This window comes from Bombyx mori, chromosome 1 (assembly GCF_030269925.1).
Source record: "Bombyx mori chromosome 1, ASM3026992v2".
In the NCBI taxonomy this organism is placed as follows: Eukaryota; Metazoa; Arthropoda; class Insecta; order Lepidoptera; family Bombycidae; genus Bombyx; species Bombyx mori.
In genome coordinates, this window is record NC_085107.1 from 10,444,033 (window position 1) to 10,464,659 (window position 20,627).

Sequence of the window (20,627 nt, forward strand, 5' to 3'; positions counted from 1 at the left end):
TGTGTTTGTTTATTTTCTGATAAACCGCTCCGTTTTAGTGAATTAATATATCGTGAACCCGCGGTCTTCGATGGCGGATAATACACCGTATGTGTTGTACACCGTGTATGTTATTAAAGTATCTATTTCCTGTTCACTCTGTTTTTAGGGGTGTTTTTATAACTGGCTCAAAGGCGACTACCAAATAAAGCAGGGTTTGGAATTATAACTAGGATCCGAGAAATTTACGTGTGAGATGGCATGTGTTTAGTAGTACGGCATTTCTGTACGAATATGGGTGTAGATTTTGGAATTTCGTCGAGTGCTGCGGTAGACTTTGAATCTGATTGAGATTTTTTTTTACTACCAGCATTATTCTGCATGTTTTTAAAATTAACCAAAAATCTTGAAACGTAATCATGCATTGCAATTCAAGCTATGAAGGCTTGAAGTCATTGCCTCTTTAAATAGCAAAATAAATAGTAAAAAAAACTATAACATTCCTCTCTTATACCCTTCCAAGATAGTGAGTTATGTTTTGCACAGAGCGCTAAAGACAATAAAAACTGCAATGCAATACTATTTTAAATATAATTAATATTACATAAAATTTCGATATAATATATACATATTTATGTATTTTATAGTTTTCAATTGATTACAAATCGTATCATCATCATCATTAGGCTTTATCTGCCCACTGCTGGACTTAGACCTTCCCTAATGCCTTCCACAGAACGCGGTCCTCCGCCTTCCCCGTCCAACGACTCCAAGCCGTGCGCACTAAGTCGTAGGTCCACCTCGTTGGAGGACGCCCCACGCTCCTGGTACCCATCCGTGGTCTCCATTCGCTGGTGTCGCTGGCTCGACAGATGTGACCGGCCCATTGCCACTTTAGCCTGCTAACTTTGTCGTCCTCTGTTATGTTGTGGACTTTGGTTTTCCGTCGAATTTATTCTTCCGGATTTTTTCTCTTTGAGAAATACTGAGCATAGCTCTTCGGACCGCCCGCTGTGCGACTCTTAAGTTATGGGCCAGCCGCGCCGTCAGTGTCCAGGTTTCCGCACCGTAGGTCATCGCGAGGAGAACGCAATGATTAAAGAATTTTATCTTCAGGTATTGAGGAATTTGCGAGCAGAATTTCCCAAATGCCGACCAGCCCAGTCGTATGCGTCTCTCAATCTCTGTATTGAAGTTACCCCAGCCAAACTGGATAGCCTGACTGAGGTAGACAAAGTAGGTATTTTACCTCTTCAATTGCTGCATTCGAGATGGTAACTTGGCCCTGGACGATTTGATCATTGTACATGACTTTCGTCTTGTCAAGGTTCATCCGCAGTCCCACACATCGGGAAGCAGCGTTGAAATCGTTGAGCATGCGACTGAGGTCATCCAGTGGTTCCGAAATTATGACTATGTCATCGGCAAATCGAAGGTGCGCGATGTACTCTCCGTTGACTTTGATTCCGCGTGTTTTCCGCTCCAGCGTCTTGAACACATCTTCAAGTGCAGCGGTGAAGAATTTCGGAGATATAACATTTCCATGTCGGACACCCCGCTGCAGCTAGGCTAGATCTAGACTGGCAATCCTGGATTTGTACGGTCATCGTCGCGGCGTCGCATAGACTTCTCAACACCTCGATATAGCGATAGTCTATGTATACAAATCGTATTTTAAATAATTGTAATGTAAAATAAAATACATAATTTAACTATCAGCGGCACGACACTGTCTCACGAGTATTATACGAATTCTCAATAAAACACCAACCAAAGATATACATTTTCATTAAGTATGTAGGTATTTAATAATAATTCAAATAATTATGTATATATTATTAATTTTTTTTATTGCCGAGCATACGGCCCACCTGTTGATGAGTGGTTACCGTCGCTCATGGACGGTAGCAATGCCAAGCGCAGAGATATGCCGCTGCCTACCGTTATATGTTAATATCGGTTTGCTTAGTGCTTCTTAAACTAGTTTCTTTGTGTTTATAAAGATTTTGATACTAATCGGGCCGCATCCAAATGATATTTGGCCATTAATTTGGTTTTAATGTGATTTAAACTACAGACTACCATAAATTTCACATAATTCTAAAAACGTATTTTCGCTGCCGTTTTACAAAAACTCCTGAAGCAATATTAATTATATTTAAATGCTCTTGAAAACGATTACTTTGAATTACTATTACTTTGAAAAAAATCTATTAATCTCGACAAATGCAAATAAGCAAATCAGAAAAAGATTTTTGCATCTACATTATGTTATTATCGTTTTCGACCAGAGAATAATAGGATCGACTCTTCTTCTCGACCTTCATTTTGTTCTAATCGTTTTAAAGTTTAATTTTATTCAAGAAGTATCTCAACCCTTAATATGGCTGCCGCTGAAGTGGTTTCCAGGAGCATTGATAGTAGCCAGAAAGAGAGAGCGCACTGAGTGAGTGTAATAGCAGTATGTTTTGCAAAAATTTGCGCTGTAAGCTCATAAAAATAAAAACTCGTCGGTAATAAATTATGATCTCACTGTCGCTTACAGGTTATTACTTCAGCATCATAGGTTATACATTTAATATTTGTTCAGCATTGTCAAATAGTAATTTTTGTTAGAGCGATATTCGAGAAACACTATTAAGGAACTATCAAAAGCCAAGTCGATGACAAATACTAATTATGGGGAAAATGTTCTCTATTAATCTTGATTATTGTTTGGAATAGAGCAAACAACAGATTAAATAATGTGAGTCATTGCAATTCACCATAAAATTTAATTTATCGCCTATACCGGTCAACTGGCAGCGTAAGCTTATCGCTTCGGAAGCGGAAACTGTTTCTGAAACGGTTTCATGTGGTCATATTGTTATTCAAGTCGTTATTAAGCGCGTTTCGTTATGTGGTGTATATAAATATTGAGAATTCTTCAATTTACTCATTGATTACAAATAATCTACTAAGTCTTACTATCAATAGGAAAAACACAATCTTATGAAAAATAGTTAACTCAGCGAGCCAGATTTGATTATATCAAAAACACTAGTGATCGGGTCTTTAAGTCTACCGTATAATTTAGACAATTTTAATGTACGAATAGAAACATGCAATAAATTTTAATTTTATTAATTTATTGAGATCAATATTGACTGTTGAACAAAGAAGTAAATTATTAACTTCTTCGGTGAGGACTAAACAACCAATGATCTAAATTCGACAATAATCGCTGACATCTGAATATATTTTTAACTAGCGGCCCGCTCCAGCCCCGTTCGGGTCTTTAACAAAAATTTCAACTATATTTGACGCTGTTTTATTTTTTTGCGGCATAACTATAATAGTTAGACATATGCTGTCGCGACACTTTTTGTAAATAATAATGTGTTCTACAAAGTCGTATTACATTATTTTATTCTATCACGAATAGTTTTCGCAGGGCACGCGATGTAAAGAACATTTTAGGTATTTTTTTTACACCTTAGGTTCCATTATTAGAGTATTAGTAAGGATCCCTAATTTTTTTCAAAAAAGATTATAGCCTATGTCACTCGGGAATAGTGTAGTGTCCAAACAGTGAAAGAATTTGTCAAATCGGTGCAGTAGTTTCGGAGCCTATTCAATACAAACAAACAAACAAACAAATCTTTCCTCTTTATAATATTATTATTATTATTAAGTATAGAAGTATAAATATTGAAATAAAACGTTTTTTTTCCTTTCTCCTACCTATGCTGATAGCCTTGAGAGGCTATTTCAGCTTCTCCCTGACGTGTAGGTGAGCTCACGGGGCTCAAATCGGAGTGTTGCTAACACTGGCCCTAGCAAGGGCAGTGCTTCGCAGAATGCACCACCGGATCGGAAACGCGACCCACTGAGAAGATCCGGCGAGAAGCTCAGTGGGCTGTGTCTATGGGTTAATTTACTCGTCGAGCCCTTCGTCGCAAGCGACGGATTTGGCCAGGACGGTGACCGGTGCTTGAGGTATCTTAAAGTATCGTTAATGGATCGGGAGGATCCGCAATGACGTGTTTAGGACGACGTTTACCATTCGGTCCACAGGATCGGGTAGTAAAAGTACTGCATAAAGTAATAAATCGTCGTAGTAAAAAATCCTGTCTTTGTTCTTCATAGTGCGCTGTTTCGAGATGTATGTGTGCCCATAAAATCTTACAAATTACGGAGATACTGATCCTTTTTCTTTAAGAGATTTCGAGGAAGAGCGATATTCGTTATTATAATCAAATTCAAAGCGTCTATAATTTTAGGTCTGACCATCGAGATTCACTTTTACAAATTTGCCATAGTGTATATACTCAGTTCCTGTAGCTGGTGTACTATTGATGTTACCTCCAATGTCCTCGTGTGCAAAGTTTGACGTAATTGTATGATTTTTATATCCAATTTGTGACACACCGTAACCTTTAAAAATACAATATATATGTAACTAGTCAGGTCATAAGTATTGTCACACAGTAAAAACTTTTCTTTTAGAATGCTGGCCACAAAAAAGTTTATTGAATTCGAATTTCGAATTGTTCATGAAAATAAAAATGTATACTTTTAGAATTTTACTCATTTTTAAATATGGAGTGGACGCTTAAAGAAGACCGTGTTGCAGTTATTGCGTTGCATCGTTGCGGTTACGCGCCAATTCAAATTTTTAACATACTGAAAAATTTGAATATAACTAAAAGATTCATTTATCGTACCATCAAACGATACAATGAAGACTCTAGTGTAGATGACAGGTCAAGAAGTGGTCGCCCTCGGTCTGTTAGGACTCCAGCAGTGATAAAAGCTGTGAAGGCGCGAATTCAAAGAAATCCCAAACGTAAGCAGAAACCGTTGGCCCTTCAGATGGGGTTAAGCAGAACCACGGTGAAAAGGGTGCTAAATGAAGACTTAGGGCTTCGGGCATATCGAAGAAAAACAGGACATCGTTTGAATGCTCGTCTAATGGACCTGAGACTGAAGAGATGCCGCGCTTTGTTGAAGCGGTACGCGGGAAAAAAATATCGGGAAATTCTTTTTTCGGATGAAAAATTTTTTACCGTAGAAGAGAGCTACAACAAACAAAATGATAAGGTGTACGCACACAGTAGTGAAGAAGCGAGCAACCGTATTCCGCGTGTCCAACGAGGTCATTTTCCATCCTCGCTCATGGTATGGTTGGGAGTTTCTTATTGGAGCTTAACAGAGGTACATTTTTGCGAGAAAGGTGTAAAAACGAATGCAGTTGTGTATCAAAATACAGTCCTGACGAACCTTGTGGAACCTGTTTCTCATACCATGTTCAATAACAGGCACTGGGTATTCCAACAAGATTCGGCGCCAGCTCATAGAGCGAAGAGCACACAAGACTGGCTGGCGGCGCGTGAAATCGACTTTATCCGGCACGAAGACTGGCCCTCCTCCAGTCCAGATTTGAATCCGTTAGATTACAAGATATGGCAATACTTGGAGGAAAAGGCGTGCTCAAAGCCTCATCCCAATTTGGAGTCACTCAAGACATCCTTGATTAAGGCAGCCGCCGTTATTGACATGGACCTCGTTCGTGCTGCGATAGACGACTGGCCGCGCAGATTGAAGGCCTGTATTCAAAATCACGGAGATCATTTTGAATAAACTTTAGTGTCATAAGAATCTATGTTTTGTTAAGTTCATTTTGGTATATGAATTGTTACATAATGAATAAACTGGTTTCAATTATTTTACATTAAACATGTGACAGAATTTATGACCTGACTAGATATATGTATATATATATTTAGCTATCAAAAATATGTCTAATTACATAGCGACTTAAATTAACAATCTAAGCTAGTAAAGCAAATTTAAAAACTTTGATATTTTTTTTCCTACCTGTGCTGGTAGCCTTGAGAGGCTATTTCAGCTTCGCCCTAACGTTTGTAGGTGAGCTCATGGGGCTCAACCGGAGAATTGCTATCACTGACCCTAGCAAGAGCAGTGCTTCGCAGAATCTACCACCGGATCGGAAACGCGACCCACTGAGAAGATCCGGCGAGAAATTCAGTGGGCTGTGTCTATGGGTTAGTTCGCTCGTCGAGCCCTTCGTCGCAAACGATGGGTTCGACGAGGACTGTGACCGGATCAAACTTTGAATTAATGAGGCCTGTATTTATCTCGATGCTTGCATCGTCGATCTGTAATAGGTACTCTGTCGCTTGATCTGACTGAGTTAACATTTACTCAGAGCAAAGGACACTATGGCTTGTACTATGAAGGCTATTAGTTAAATTATTACGAATTCTTACTTAGTAATGATATAACGACGACGGAGGACACGAAAACTCCAAAATATTTTAATTTTGACATCTTAGCTTCCTTGTTTCGGTATAAGTTTGTCAAAGTAGGTACATTAGTAAAGTAAACGTATATCGTTTATAGGAAGAGCAGTACATAATTAAAACTTACCTACAAAAAGAAAAACGTGGGCCTCTTAATAAATAGAGGTCTCCCGGCTGATCTTTAGATTTTGCGGAAACGACCTGAAGATAGAATGGGATCTATGACACGAGTAATTTTTCCATACCAAATGAAAATAAGTAAAGGCATGAACATTAATTTTTTTTATTTTTTTTTATTGCTTAGGTGTGTGGACGAGCTCACAGCCCACCTGGTGTTAAGTGGTTACTGGAGCCCATAGACATCTACAACGTAAATGCGCCACCCACCTTGAGATATAAGTTCTAAGGTCTCAATTATAGTTACAACGGCTGCCCTACCCTTCAAACCGAAACGCATTACTGCTTCACGGCAGAAATAGGCAGGGTGGTGGTACCTACCCGTGCGGACTCACAAGAGGTCCTACCACCAGTAATTACGCAAATTACAATTTTGCGGGTTTCATTTTTATTACACGATGTTATTCCTTCACCGTGGAAATCAATCGTGAACATTTGTTGAGTACGTATTTCATTAGAAAAATTGGTACCAGCCTGCGGGATTCGAACACCGGTGCATCGCTCAACACGAATGCACCGGACGTCTTATCCGTTAGGCCACGACGACGATTAAGATACCAAAACAATTAATTATGAAACAATTTTAATCTATCACACAATTTAAAATAGAAGTTATATCTTATGATAATCAACTAAATTAAACAACCTTTTTTCCGGTAAAATGTGTTTTGACTAAGTCTACTACGTTTTTTCATCGGTTATAATATTGAAAGATTTTCGATTAAAGCTTAATTTAACGCACTGAATCAACACATGAATATTCGATACCATCTAGCGTTCACAGTGCTTTTTGCTATTAAACGAAATACTAATATTTTTAGTAACGAATACTCACCACGAAAATTTTTTAACATATAATGTGCGTATTTTATTTAGTCTAAAACTATTACTAATACAAATATTATGTACCTATTTAAAAGTTATAGAGTCAAAAGCTTTTTAAAAGCACGTCGAAAATTAATCGTTGAAATAAGTTGTCAATTTTAGGTTGTTTGTCCCATCTCTACTTGTTGTAAATGCTCTTGCGACAGTAGTGACGGAAGTTCGCTGTTCGGGGACGGTCGAACTTATATTTATGATGTGGTTCACTCAAAAAATGGGACTTTTTATACAATTAATATTATGTGTATTTGTTATTCTTTTCAACAGTCATACACAAGCTACAGGTGAGAGGGACCCCATTTTTACTGTACTTATTTTACCAAAGCTGCACCTGAATTATTTTTCAAAAACAATCAAAGAATACTATGTACGTCTTTATGATTCATTATGAATAATAAGATGAGGGTTCCACTTATGTGCTATTATAAAATCAAAACAAAAATGTTTTTTTTCAATTATTAACCCTATCACAGAACCTAATGATATCTTTGCAGATGAAGTGGTTGTGTTGACTGTTGCCACTGACGATAACCATGGCCTAGAGAGGTTTTTACGTTCTGCCAAAGTGTACAATATTGATGTCGAGGTATTGGGCAAGGGTGAAGAGTGGTCAGGTGGTGACATGAACTTCCCCGGTGGTGGACAAAAAGTAATTCTTCTGAAAAACAGGCTTGAGAAGCTGATGAAAGCTGACAACAAAGAGAAAATAATACTTTTCACTGACAGGTATGCACATTTGTAAATTTTTTACTTTAAATTTCTAATTGAAACATTAAATAACTTCATGATTTATTTCAGTTATGACGTCATGTTCTTGGGGAATTTAGATGAGATTGTAAAGAAATTCAAGTCTTTTCCTGATACACGTGTGCTTTTTTCTGCTGAACAATTTTGTTGGCCTGATGCAAAACTTGCAACTCAATATCCAAACATTGAAGTTGTAAGTCCATATTTGAACTCTGGTGGATTTATAGGTAAAATTGACATTTGTGTATTATCTGATAATATAGATTTATTTCCTGCAGCGGGGAGATATTTTGAATTCATTCATATAACTTTTATTTCGTTTGTATTTGTCGAACAGGTTACTTGCCAGAAATATATGAGATTATCAATAGCAACCCAATCAAGGATAAGGATGATGATCAATTGTACTACACAAAGATATATCTTGATAAGGATTTGAGGGAATCACTCAAAATTACACTTGATCATAAATCAGAGATTTTCCAAAACTTAAATGGAGCTCTTTGTATGTATTGATATATTCATGTTTTTGAAATAAAAAGCTTATTTCCTTGGTTTTTTTCCTCACAATACATTCATTTCAGCTGATGTACAACTAAGGGCTAATACTACAGAAGAATGGCCATATATTGAAAATGTGGTAACAAAATTAAGGCCTTTAATTGTCCATGGTAATGGACCAGTTAAAAATACCCTGAACCATTATGGAAACTATTTGGCTAAGTCTTGGTCAGTGAATGAGGGCTGTGTGCTGTGTAAAGAGAAAAAGATTCAGTTGAAGGTATTCCTTATTATACTGTGTACTATACTGTATATTATGCTATATTGTATTAATACTATGTACTAATAGTACTTCATACTAAAATGTAACAACACTTAATTGTTTGCCAGGAGGACAACTTACCGAGTGTTATGATGGCAGTATTCATAGAGCAAGCAACACCATTTCTAGAAGATTTTTTAGATCAAGTCATTGATACTGATTATCCTAAGAATAAAATTCATTTGTTTATACACAATAATGTAGAATATCACGAGAATGAGGTGGAGAAATTTTTCGGAGCCTACTCTAAAGAATATGCCTCAGCAAAACGTATAAATTCTGGAGACTTCATTTCAGAAGCAGAAGCAAGAAACCTTGCAAAGTAAGTAAATTATTCTGCTCATTTTGAACTTCCTATATGTATCTCAGAATAGGTTAAATATTCAAAATAAGTTATATTATGGGAGCGGGTAATTTGTACATTTTATTTGTGTAAGCTATTTGTTTAAATTAATGGCGATTTTTAATACTTATCTGTAAATGTAATTTGAGTTTTTGTGGCCAAGCGTAAAACACTTTTCTCAGAATGCAAGCCAATGCAATGCGAGCTGCTACTCAAGTAGACAATAACTTAACAAGTATAAAATCAACACGAAACGCAATGTGTTATGAAAAATTATAAGGACTGTTGTTATGGTTAAAAAAACATATTAAATGTTCTAATTTCATTTTAGTGTTATAAACCCTGATAACATAGAATAATGTTAAATATAGAATGGTAGCTGTGCAAAAGTACGTAGGGTCAGTTTGGGCAGAGTAAAAAATATGAATTTATACATGAGCTCTGGCGTTAAACATATAATTTAGTGGTATATTTAAAAAATGTGGTTTTTATTTTGCAGGGAAAGATGCATCAACAGTGCATGCGACTATCTGTTCTCTGTGGACAGCCTGTCTCGTCTTGAAAGTAACGTTTTACGTTATTTGCTCTCTTCTGGCTATGACGTCATCGCGCCGATGCTAACGCGTCCTGGCAAAGCCTGGTCCAACTTCTGGGGAGCTCTCAACTCTGCTGGATTTTATGCGAGATCCGCAGATTATATGGACATAGTATATGGAGTTATAAAGTGAGTATAAAAACAATTTACATAAAATGTATTTAATTAATATTGTATACATAAACATGTTGTACTTAAATTACTTTTCTAAATATTCATAATGTGAAGCTTAGTAGGTATTACTTACTATCAATTTCAAAGCTTAGCAATCACTCGTTGCTATGCAATTGTCGCATATTTATTATGCCCTCGTTTATTCATTGCCCCATATTGATTTGATCCCATTTAACAATAAAATAAACAAAATCAATTGTTTGTTGTGTTCCGATATATTATATGCATTTAAATATCGAGACTATGATATATTATGTATATATATATAAACTGTTCTAATGTAAAAATCTAAAGTTAACATTGAATCAGTCAAAAGCGATAGAGAAGTCAGTCTTGAAGGAGCGACGGTCAATAGAATACATGTTGTCGGCAGTGCACTCGTAAACGCCGGCGTCCATCTGTGTAGCTGGATCGATCTCGATCTTAGATTTCACACGATCTTCGCCAATTGGCCATTCGTGAATCTGTAAAATCGTGTTAAGAACATGAAAAATATACCCGAAAGTCGTACATTAACGGCTCATGCTTCAACGAATTTAAATTAATGGTCTATTCTATCAAGATGCAAACGAAACCGTCGCAGCGTATCACCGACTGATGTCAGCTATTTTATTAACTCAATTGATATATGATTCCGAGCGGAGAATCGCTTGCAATCAGCACAATGAACATTCCTATCAGTAAACATGTCTCCAAACAGATCCAGCATAAGTAGTAAAAAGGAATGACCTGAAAATATCTTATAGGTTACTCCTTTCGATCTGCTTGTTAATTATTATTATATGTTTAGTCACGCTGAAATTAAATGTAACAGAAACAGAACATTCTAGAACGTGCCAGTAGTTAACGCATATGGGTCGCACGATTTTATGACTTCACCAGCCAGAATTCGTGCACTGTGTGTACACTATCGCATGTTTTTTCGATACAAGAGATATTTTTAGCTACTGTCCTACTGTACAATGAGATAACTATTGTTGTACTTAATGTTTCACTGTAATTAATATTCATTGGAACTGATGGTGATTACACATTAATTTAATGAATGTCGTAACATGTTTTCGCCTTTAGGAATTTTTCGTTTGCGAAACATGCCAAAAGTCGAGACCTTTGACAACGGAAAGATAACTTCACTATCTGTATGTATTCGAACATTTAACTCGCTAATTGGTTGATATTAAAAAGTTTTGTTACTTACGTGTAAATAATGATGAGCGAATATTTCCACTCCGTCCTTGAACCACGTGATATGCGGCCGCGGGTTACCCTTCGCGATGCAGAGGAACGCGATCTTGTGCCCCAGTGAATACTCAAGATCAAAGTGTGAGGCCAGTAAAATCTTTGCTCCCTGGAGGAATATTGATGATGAGTAAAACGAACACCGATAATAGTGACAATAAACAAACAAAAACAAAATATTACAGCATATGTTGATAATCTATTACATCGACTTACATCATTATTATTGTAGTATTGGTCGGATTCTGGGTCTCGGTACTTGCCCGTGATCGGCAACCCGATCTGCACCTGATCGTTAAACAAAAAACATTAAGGAACTCGATCATTTAACATTTAAAAAAAATATACAAGTCGTCGTTACCTTCGACTTGGTCCTGCTCCTGGGTCGCCCTCGTCTACCATCAGCTTGATTTATTAGAATCAAAGACAGTAAGAGTAAACTGAAGATAAATTTCGCTTTAGAGAACATAACGTCGTTACTCCCAACGAAGCACGTCAGTCGTTCCGCATGTAAATATAGTTAATAAAGAGTGTTGGGGGCCTGGTATGTTCTTCTAAAGGTCCAGAGTGCAACTGGGATTATCGGCGAGTCTTGGCGCGCCAATCTTTCAATTGGCTAAATAACGGAGGTGTCATGAGGAGGGCCCTTGTCTCCCCTAACTCATGTACGACATTCGTCATTTCCTTTTATATTTCGTATGCTGATATACAAATAACATTCGAAGCATTTATAGGTCAATGAAATGATATTATTACAATACGAATGATAAAACTAAGTCACCTCTGACTGAAATGCATCGTAAATGCTTGGTCTCACATGTGTGGAAATAGTTTTGATAGCTCGTTTATGTAGTTACCGGGAACAATGAAACCGTTCCTAAGACCGAAGGCTATTCAGAGAACGGTACCCTGCTAGTGATTCGACAAGCGACACCACTAAAGGATTCGATAGAGAAAAAGAAAAATATATTTACTTATTTGAACTAAGTATAGGACGCGTTGTATCCAACAACAGAGTTCGCTTTAACAATGTTATCTGTTTAGGTATTGCAGTGTTTGTTACCGAAAATAAATTCTGTATATTTAGTTTCCGATCTATGTATCTTGTCAATTAACACAAAATAAATATACATATATAAAAATTACATTCGATATTAGAGAAAATACACATATAAAGTTATCAGTCTAGGAGAGACATTTTATTGAGACGAACCAAAAAGGGAATAAAGTCAACGTACTGTAGAGGACATTTTGAGGTCCCTTTCAAATACTGTTACAAATAACGGATCATTTAAACATTGTTTAACAGAATAATTCTAAACAGAATAAACACTGATAAGAATAAATATGATAAAATTAAAAAAAAAGACTGATTATTTTAATCTCAGCGGCCCACATTTAAAGTTCAACAAAAGTACAATAACTCGAGGTTATCGTTCACATTACGTTAATTGTTATCAGTAGCGAAAAATTGAACAATACATTTTCTACGAATGTAAACGAAATTTGTTCCAGGGGAGTATGGAATGTGCCCTTCATTACCAATTGCTATCTGCTGAAGATGTCGCTGTTCAGAGCGCCTAAGGCCAAAGCTGTGACTTATGTACAGGAAGGACACGACTCTGACATGGCATTCTGCGCGAGTCTCAGAGAGCTCGTAAGTCAACTATAGTTCTCCTGTTCCTAAATTTAATAGTTGTTGTCTAAATTATTTTTTTTGTTGTTTAGATAAGTGGACGAGCTCACGGCCCAGTTGATGTCAAGTGGTTATCGGAGCCCGTAGACATCTACAACGTAAATGCCGCCACCTACCTGGAGAAATGGGTTGTAAGGTCTCACTTTTAACAGTACAACGGCTGCCCCGCCCTTCAAACCGAAACGCATTACTGCTTCACGGCAGAAATAGGCAGGGTGGTGGTACCTACTCGTGCGGACTCACACGAGACGTACTACCACCAATAATAACTATAATGGTTATAAGTTGACTCGTTTCTTGTATTTGTCATTTTTATGCAAGTGATTACAGTTTTACAAACGTATATTAATATAGATATATATCAGGAGGATATATTTCATATAATATGCGTATTAGTATTAGTGAAAACCAGTCACGAAACCAGTCAGATCTTTTTTGTTTCTATAGCAATAAATAGTAGCAATATCTTGTAACCCGTTTTCAGTGGTTATCGAATCCAATAGAAACTTCAAATGTGAGCGCCTCTAACCATTATACATGAGCTCCAAGTCAAATGTATCTTATATGTCCTACGCTCTTAGTCGGAGTGCAGGATTGCGCGACAGAAGTAAGCAAGATGGTGGTACCTACTACCCGTGCAATCTCTCAATGGACTCCACCACCAGGAATTACAATTCATAGTTTTTTATAGTAATCCTACCTACATTTTTGAGACATACTTTTGGGATAAAATTTTATAATATAATATTTATGATTCATTTAACAAATAAACTCTTTTCAGCTTTCAAATAGAAAATTCATATTATAATTTTAATATTATAAATGTGAAAATATGTTTGTTTGCCCTTCTTTTACGTCGATACTAAAGTAGTTATTTTAGATTAGGATAGTGATATAGGCTACCTTTTAACCCGCAAAAATATCTCGATCCCACGGGAAACTGTTTTATCTATTTTATTATCATTAGAAATTTAATTAGGTAAGACCATAGAAAAAGTATTGGCACTTTTCCATGTATACGCGGGCGAATAATAATAACCGCGGGTAATAGCTAGTATAGTTATAAATATAAAATAAAACGAATTAAATGTTGTTCATACTCTAAAAAATTGTACTATGCTACTTTATTATATTTGTACCCGTGTGCTGTATAAAAACTAAATTAATCTTCTATTGCTATTATATAATAATTTCAAACAAACTGGACCCGTATGTTGCATCCTTATTCTGATTTATAACTCTGTTTTAATTTTCACCAATCCAATACAAAGTTCTAAAAAAGAACTAAACACTTTTACACCAATGCAATACAACGTTCTAAAAAAGAACTAAACAATTTTACAGAATATATTCATGTATGTGAGCAACGAAGAGGATTTCGGCCATCTCGTTAATCCGGAAACATATGACATAACAAAAACCCATCCCGATATGTACCAGCTCTTCGAGAATAATATGGAATGGACTACCCGTTATCTGCACCCTGAATACCTGGCTAACTTCGAAGAGGATCGGAAACATTTAATGGTAAAAACAATTGTTCTGCACTAACAATACAATAAAATAGAGCACGATTATAAATAATGTTTATTATTGGAGTACAAACATTATTGTTATTTGTTGGAGTGCAACATCAGACTACATTTTCTCTTAGTACGATTCGTTTTAACTTAACTAGTAGGTGAGCTCACGGAGGTGAAACCGGAGTGCTGCTAACACTGACCCTAGCAAGAGCAGTGCTTCGCAGAATCTAGCACCGGATCGGAAACGCGACCCACTCAGAAGATCCGGCGAGAAACTCAGTGGACTGTGTCTGTGGGTTAATTTACTCGTCGAGCCCTTCGTCACAACTGACGGGTTCGACGAGAACGATGACCGGTGCTTGGGGTACCTAAAAGCACCATTAGTGGATCATGAAGATCCGAAATGACGTGTTTTGGGCGATGTCAACTGTTTACCATTCGGTCCGCAGGATCGGGAATGTAGTTACCGGCGGCCACGATGAGGGGTTTCTCGTGTCGTGCCGCATTATCGAAATGGCGCACTGATGCCGACTGTAAATACTTACTGATGGATACTAGGCGCGCTAATACGCCGGAGTATCTAGTAGCCTTTGAGTAAGACGAATCCGGATATACTGAGAATGAATTTATTTCTAAGAGACTTAAAAGACTAAAATATACATTAACAAACAAAAGAAGGCAAAGTTAGGCAATCCAGGCGCTTAGTAACATAAATCGATATTATTACCTAAGTGTGCCGCATAGGGCACCGGTGACCTACATTGCAATCAAAGGGTTAAGAAGGTAACTTGATTTACTGGTGGTAGGACCTCTTGTGAGTCCGCACGTGTAGGTACCACCGCCCTGCCTATTTCTGCCGTGAAGCAGTAATTCGTTTCGGTTTAAAGGGTGGGGCAGCCGTTGTAACTATACTTGAGACCTTAGAACTTATATCTCAAGGTGGGTGGCGCATTTACGTTGTACATGTCTATGGGCTGCAGTAACCACTTAACACCAGGTGGGCTGTGAGCTCGGCCACCTATCTAAGCAATAAAAGATACATAATTCGTTTCGAAATCTGTGATTATATTGTATAATTGTAATAGTATTTGAGAATAGAACCATAATAATGTTTAAACATAAAATTTCAATTGATTAAAGTCCAATTTCGACTACTGCGGGACGACTAGTACATTTTTAATGTGAGAAGACTATGTATACATTTACAGTGACATTGTTAATGCCAGAGATCTTCTCGAGCGTTTGGCGGATACATCGGAACTGTTTTGTATTTCATCGCATTGAAACTTTTTATCGCGCTTACCAAAAGTTTATTTGTTACCAAATAAGTATCCATCTAAACAGCTTGCCCTAATATCAATTTAAATTACAACCTCCATAAATAATTTTGGTTTATTTTTCAGCCGTGCACTGATGTTTATTGGTTCCCCTTGATGTCTGATAGATTCTGTGATGAGTGGATCGCTATAATGGAAGCATACGGAAAATGGAGCGATGGAACCAATAATGTGAGTTGCAAATTAGTTAAATATTATGTGATTCATTCTGTCGAATCAGAATGAGTTCGTGTACAAAACTCACCTCCTCTTTTCTCGATGAAACGAAGCGACATTGAAAAGAGACAATCTATATAATTTTATCTGTGAGCGAATGAGATAAAATGCTAACGAAGGTTTCACTTTACCCCTTTTTTTATCATATAGAACTGAAGGAATAAAAATATATTTAGATCTTTTCAATATAATAGATAAGGTAGTAGAACGAAGGCAATTTCGTGTAATTTTTGAATCTTCAACACCAATGACTATTTAATAAACGAATCTGAATTTGGGTGTTTGTTATATATGTATAGTAAAGTTAAATAAATTACATGCATGAATTACTCATAAATTCATGCATTCGAGTGATGCAACTGTGCTTGTGTTCGAATCCAGTAAGCAGATACCAATTTCGGAAAATTTATAAAATTTATGAAACACTCTTTAACAAATAAATGTTCACGAATGACTTCCAAGATGAAATAATAACATCATAACATTAGCGAACACAAATAAGAATGAACCAAAGTTAAAGATCCCACCTACTTTGAGACATGAGACAGAGGCCGGTTTAAGAGGTAAGCAGCGGCTTGGCTACCCTGGGATTGCTGACGTCCATGAGCGACGGTAACCACTTACCATCAGGTGGGCCGTATGCTTTTGTCTGTCTGCTCGGGCAAGAAATCAAAAACAGATCTCAACTGGATTGTATAAGGACTGTACCGAACTCCAAACTGAAACGAAATACTTGCTCGTGTCTGATATATTGGTTATAACTAAGACGGTGATACAGTACGCACTGCCATCGCAGTCAATTGTATTTTTTATTTTTTTTGTTGTTGCTTAGATTGGTGGATGAGCTCACAGCCCACCTGGTGTTAAGTGGTTACTAGAGCCCATAGACATCTAGAACGTAAATGCGCCACCCACCTTGAGATATAGGTTCTAAGGTCTCAGTATTGTTACAACAGCTGCCCCACACTTCAAACCGAAACGCATTACTGCTTCACGGCAGAAATAGGCAGGGTGGTGGTATTACCTGTGCAGACTCACAAGAGGTCCTGCCTCTAGTAACAAATATCAACAATATGACAGTCGAGTGCTTTATTACTTTTTTGATAAATTGTTAAACCTGTAGGACAAACGTTTGGAAAGCGGCTACGAAGCTGTGCCCACTCGAGATATCCACATGAGCCAAGTCGGCTTGGAACGTCATTGGCTACAGATCCTGAAGGATTACGTACGACCACTTCAAGAATTAGTCTTCACCGGATACTATCATAATGTGAGTTTTCTTCTTCTTCTTCTTCTTCTCTGTCGTTTCCTCATTACTGAGGGTTGTGACCACCTTGGTCCAGTTTTTGCACCAGCTTCTTCCAATGTTGCCTGCATTCGGCCTGCTTAATGGCGCCCGGGACGCTGGTGTTTGTGGCCTCCTTGATAATGTCCGTCCACCTGGTTGGCAATCTTCCTCGACTTCTCTTTGAGTTTTAGATTTAAATTTATTCATTCAACTGGAATTTGTATTTCTTCATAAATAAAGACCTTAATGCCCACCGTTTATAACTCACTGTTAATTAAATGTGAATTTCCAATTTTTTTTTATTCTGTATTATCAATACTATTTATTAAATCATCAGACTTATGTGCAAAATTATGGATATGGTACATACAATTTTATTGTAATTCTATTTGTTTAATAACCTTAAGTTATTGTTTTTTTTTTAAATTGAGATTTTAAACATAACTTCTTGGAACTGAGACATGGACATGAAATAATATGGATCGAAATTTTTAGGTAGTTAAATATTAGATATAAATATATACGTGTATTACAAAATATTAGTAAAATACCTGACAATTCGGAATCTTCACTAAAATTCAAAATATCTAACTTTGTAATGATCTTTTTACTTCCATTGAAGAAAAATAAGTTTACTTCCTTTCTGCTTTGTTTTGAGCGGTCATTGTTGTTCATGAACAGTTCAGTGTCAACTAAACAGCCCTAAATACCTAAACTAGTTAAATGCTAAAACAAAAATTTGAGGGAAAAAGGTATACTATATATGATTTTAATTTTTTTCCAACAGCCTCCAGCGTCTATAATGAATTTTGTTGTTCGTTACCGACCGGATGAACAACCATCGCTGCGACCTCATCACGATTCCTCTACATATACCATCAACTTGGCTCTTAACACTCCTAGTAAGTAAAAAAATATTCTACACAAAAAAAAACTCAATGGCATCTGTATAAAAACTTGAATTCGTCCAATGATCGAAGTTCGACCATAGACACTGACAACATTACTCCACAAAAAAATCCAAAAAATATTTGTTAATTAGCAGCACCGATTGGCTGTATGGTTTTACTGTACATGACAGCTGTAAACGTCAGGTTTTCCCGCCAATAGTGCTCCCGCGTAAAATTCAATTTTTATGCCACGTTTAAAATATCGTCTAAAAATAGGATCGTTTAGAACCTCTGGGTCTACGGAGGGACTTTGCTTCTCTCTGCATTTTGTACTGTATGTTCCATGCGGTGTGCTCTGAGGAATTATTTGAGATTATTCCATCATCTCGTTTTTAGTATCGCACCGCCCGCCACCGGAGTAGATTCATCCACCTACCTGGAGCCACTACGTTCATCCACAGTGCGTTTCCTAGGGGTCTTTTTTGCCACGTACCATCCGGCTTTGGCATGAGCTCCCCTCCACGGTGTTTCCCGAGGGCTATGACTTGTCCTTTTTCAAACGAGCCTTGTGAAGAGTACTTGACGGTAGGCAGCGGCCTTGTTCTGCCCCTGGCATTGCTGAAGTCCATGGGCGACGGTAACCACTCACCATCAATCAGGTGGGCCGTATGATCGTCTGCCAACAAAGGCTATAAAAAAAAAAGTTGAGTAAGAGAAAAAACTGAGAAATGTCAAGTTACGGCTCCAGATCAGAAAAAAAACTTAACAGTATTATAAAATGCTTTGAATTTTTGAGTAGTAAATTCCTAATTAATTTCGCATTCGACAATTTTTATGTTATTAAAGGAGGGCAGCTGTCCGGTGTTTATGTTTTTTCTTAAAATTTATTGCTTATTTGCCAGACGTGGACTACGAAGGCGGTGGCTGCAGATTCATCAGGTATAATTGTTCGGTTCGCAACACTAAGAAAGGCTGGCTCCTCATGCATCCGGGACGTCTAACTCACTACCACGAGGGTCTCCTCGTCACCAAAGGAACTCGATACATCATGATTTCCTTCGTGGATCCATGAATTATTCGCTAAAAGCTCTCTATCACAGACAAAAGGTCGGATGTACAGTTATTTTATAGGGTGACTCTATCTTCCTCTTTTCTTTTTGAAAAGGTTGCATCATCCATCATGTATCCCTTTATTCAGTTTAATCTCAAAATATGATAAAATAGTGTAGATCCGGCCTTTTGTATCTGATTTGGAGCCATCTATAACATAATCATAACAAGACACATATGATCTTGCCTTTTAACTTACATATAAGCAATGCATATGAGAATTTAGGTCTTTAATCGATTTGCATTTTATAATAATTGACAACAGCATGTACGACAATCAGTAGGAAGGAATGTTTAATTATAAGTATGTACCCAGTATTTGCAAATCGTCTGACAATCTATTGAATCTCAATATGCAATTATTATTATAAGATAAATTAAGATTTTGATACTTTTTTTAATCAATCATATGTCTACTTTTAAATTGTTTTTGTAATATCATATATATTTGTGATATATATATTCACATCTATATATATAATATTTTTTATTTAAATAAATATTACGTAAACGATTCATTTAGACTTACGTAAAACCAAAGATAATATCGCACGTATATACTGTGACGTACTAGATTGACAGCGTTGTAACAAAGCGATTCCTATGAAATAAGAATAAAAAAAACTGTTATAAATTTTAAAACTATGTTTTATTTAAAATTTTAATGAATTCCTTATTTAGTACTAAATATTAACGACAGTAGAGTAGTAGTAGTAAAACAGACAATATTCCGCCAAATAAATCTTTCGAAGTAGGTACCTGAAGCGACTTTATAATGAATCAGACGAATCGTCTACGTTTTCTATGGTTTCTTTAGTTTCTTCCGATTTGAAGTTGTGAAAGATCTTTGATGGATAACGGTAGTGCTTGCCGAATGATGGCTCGGCGTATTTTTTAAATCTCTTGAACTCATTTTCTTCTTTCACCCATTCGTCTTTTTTGACGTACGGAAACATAGGCCTTAGCCAATTCGGTACGAACTGATCCATGTAATGGAAACGTCTTCGCCATACCCTAAGCGTCTCGCAATAATTGCCACCGTTGCCGGTAAACCACACCGGGAATCTTAAATACAGAGACATAAAATTAGTCATTAACATTAAGTGTTAATCCGTATTTCCGCTTCAAAGCGTTCATAAGATTCGGTTTTCGGGGTGGAACAATCTTTAATATTAATTAGAACTTCCACCTCAAGTGTCCATATAACTGGCAACATCTACTTTGTGGAATGTATGGGCTCTGATAATCTTTCTTAACATTAGTTACTATGAGTTCGTCGACCCGTAAACAGCATTTAAATAAT

At 36.8% G+C, this 20,627-nt stretch overlaps 3 protein-coding genes across 5 annotated transcripts in view; 1 reads left to right on the top strand and 2 right to left on the bottom strand.

Moving 5' to 3' along the window:
* The window catches only part of LOC101743038 (procollagen-lysine,2-oxoglutarate 5-dioxygenase), a 21,005-nt gene extending 1,039 nt beyond the window's left edge, over positions 1 to 19,966 (top strand). The window contains exons 1-13 of one of the 2 annotated variants that reach the window (XM_004929834.4): positions 7,190 to 7,627; positions 7,838 to 8,069; positions 8,142 to 8,317; positions 8,428 to 8,595; positions 8,675 to 8,871; positions 8,982 to 9,235; positions 9,756 to 9,980; positions 12,780 to 12,921; positions 14,305 to 14,487; positions 15,887 to 15,991; positions 17,160 to 17,306; positions 18,112 to 18,226; positions 19,117 to 19,966. In XM_004929834.4, the coding sequence (XP_004929891.1) occupies positions 7,537 to 7,627; positions 7,838 to 8,069; positions 8,142 to 8,317; positions 8,428 to 8,595; positions 8,675 to 8,871; positions 8,982 to 9,235; positions 9,756 to 9,980; positions 12,780 to 12,921; positions 14,305 to 14,487; positions 15,887 to 15,991; positions 17,160 to 17,306; positions 18,112 to 18,226; positions 19,117 to 19,286 (2,205 nt within the window). In that variant the 5' untranslated portion in view covers positions 7,190 to 7,536 and the 3' untranslated portion in view covers positions 19,287 to 19,966. Of the gene's footprint in view, positions 1 to 7,189; positions 7,628 to 7,837; positions 8,070 to 8,141; positions 8,318 to 8,427; positions 8,596 to 8,674; positions 8,872 to 8,981; positions 9,236 to 9,755; positions 9,981 to 12,779; positions 12,922 to 14,304; positions 14,488 to 15,886; positions 15,992 to 17,159; positions 17,307 to 18,111; positions 18,227 to 19,116 lie in introns of those variants that run through there. The other variant, XM_012693592.4, reaches the window with a different exon arrangement.
* LOC101742897 (immunoglobulin domain-containing protein oig-4) lies at positions 9,997 to 12,628 on the bottom strand. The gene is made up of 4 exons (XM_004929833.5): positions 11,626 to 12,628; positions 11,481 to 11,552; positions 11,224 to 11,373; positions 9,997 to 10,489 (listed from the first exon to the last, which is right to left on the bottom strand). Exons 1-4 carry the CDS (start codon positions 11,731 to 11,733, stop codon positions 10,331 to 10,333), a joined length of 489 nt encoding a protein of 162 aa, XP_004929890.1. The 5' UTR covers positions 11,734 to 12,628; the 3' UTR covers positions 9,997 to 10,330.
* Positions 19,952 to 20,627, bottom strand: part of LOC101743186 (uncharacterized) — an 11,330-nt gene continuing 10,654 nt past the window's right edge. For both annotated transcript variants that reach the window (XR_009973454.1, XM_012693594.4), the window contains exon 4: positions 19,952 to 20,389. Coding sequence is in view for 1 of the 2 variants with exons in the window: in XM_012693594.4 (XP_012549048.2) it covers positions 20,095 to 20,389 (295 nt within the window). In the remaining variant the exon portion in view is untranslated. The remainder of the gene's footprint in view (positions 20,390 to 20,627) is intronic.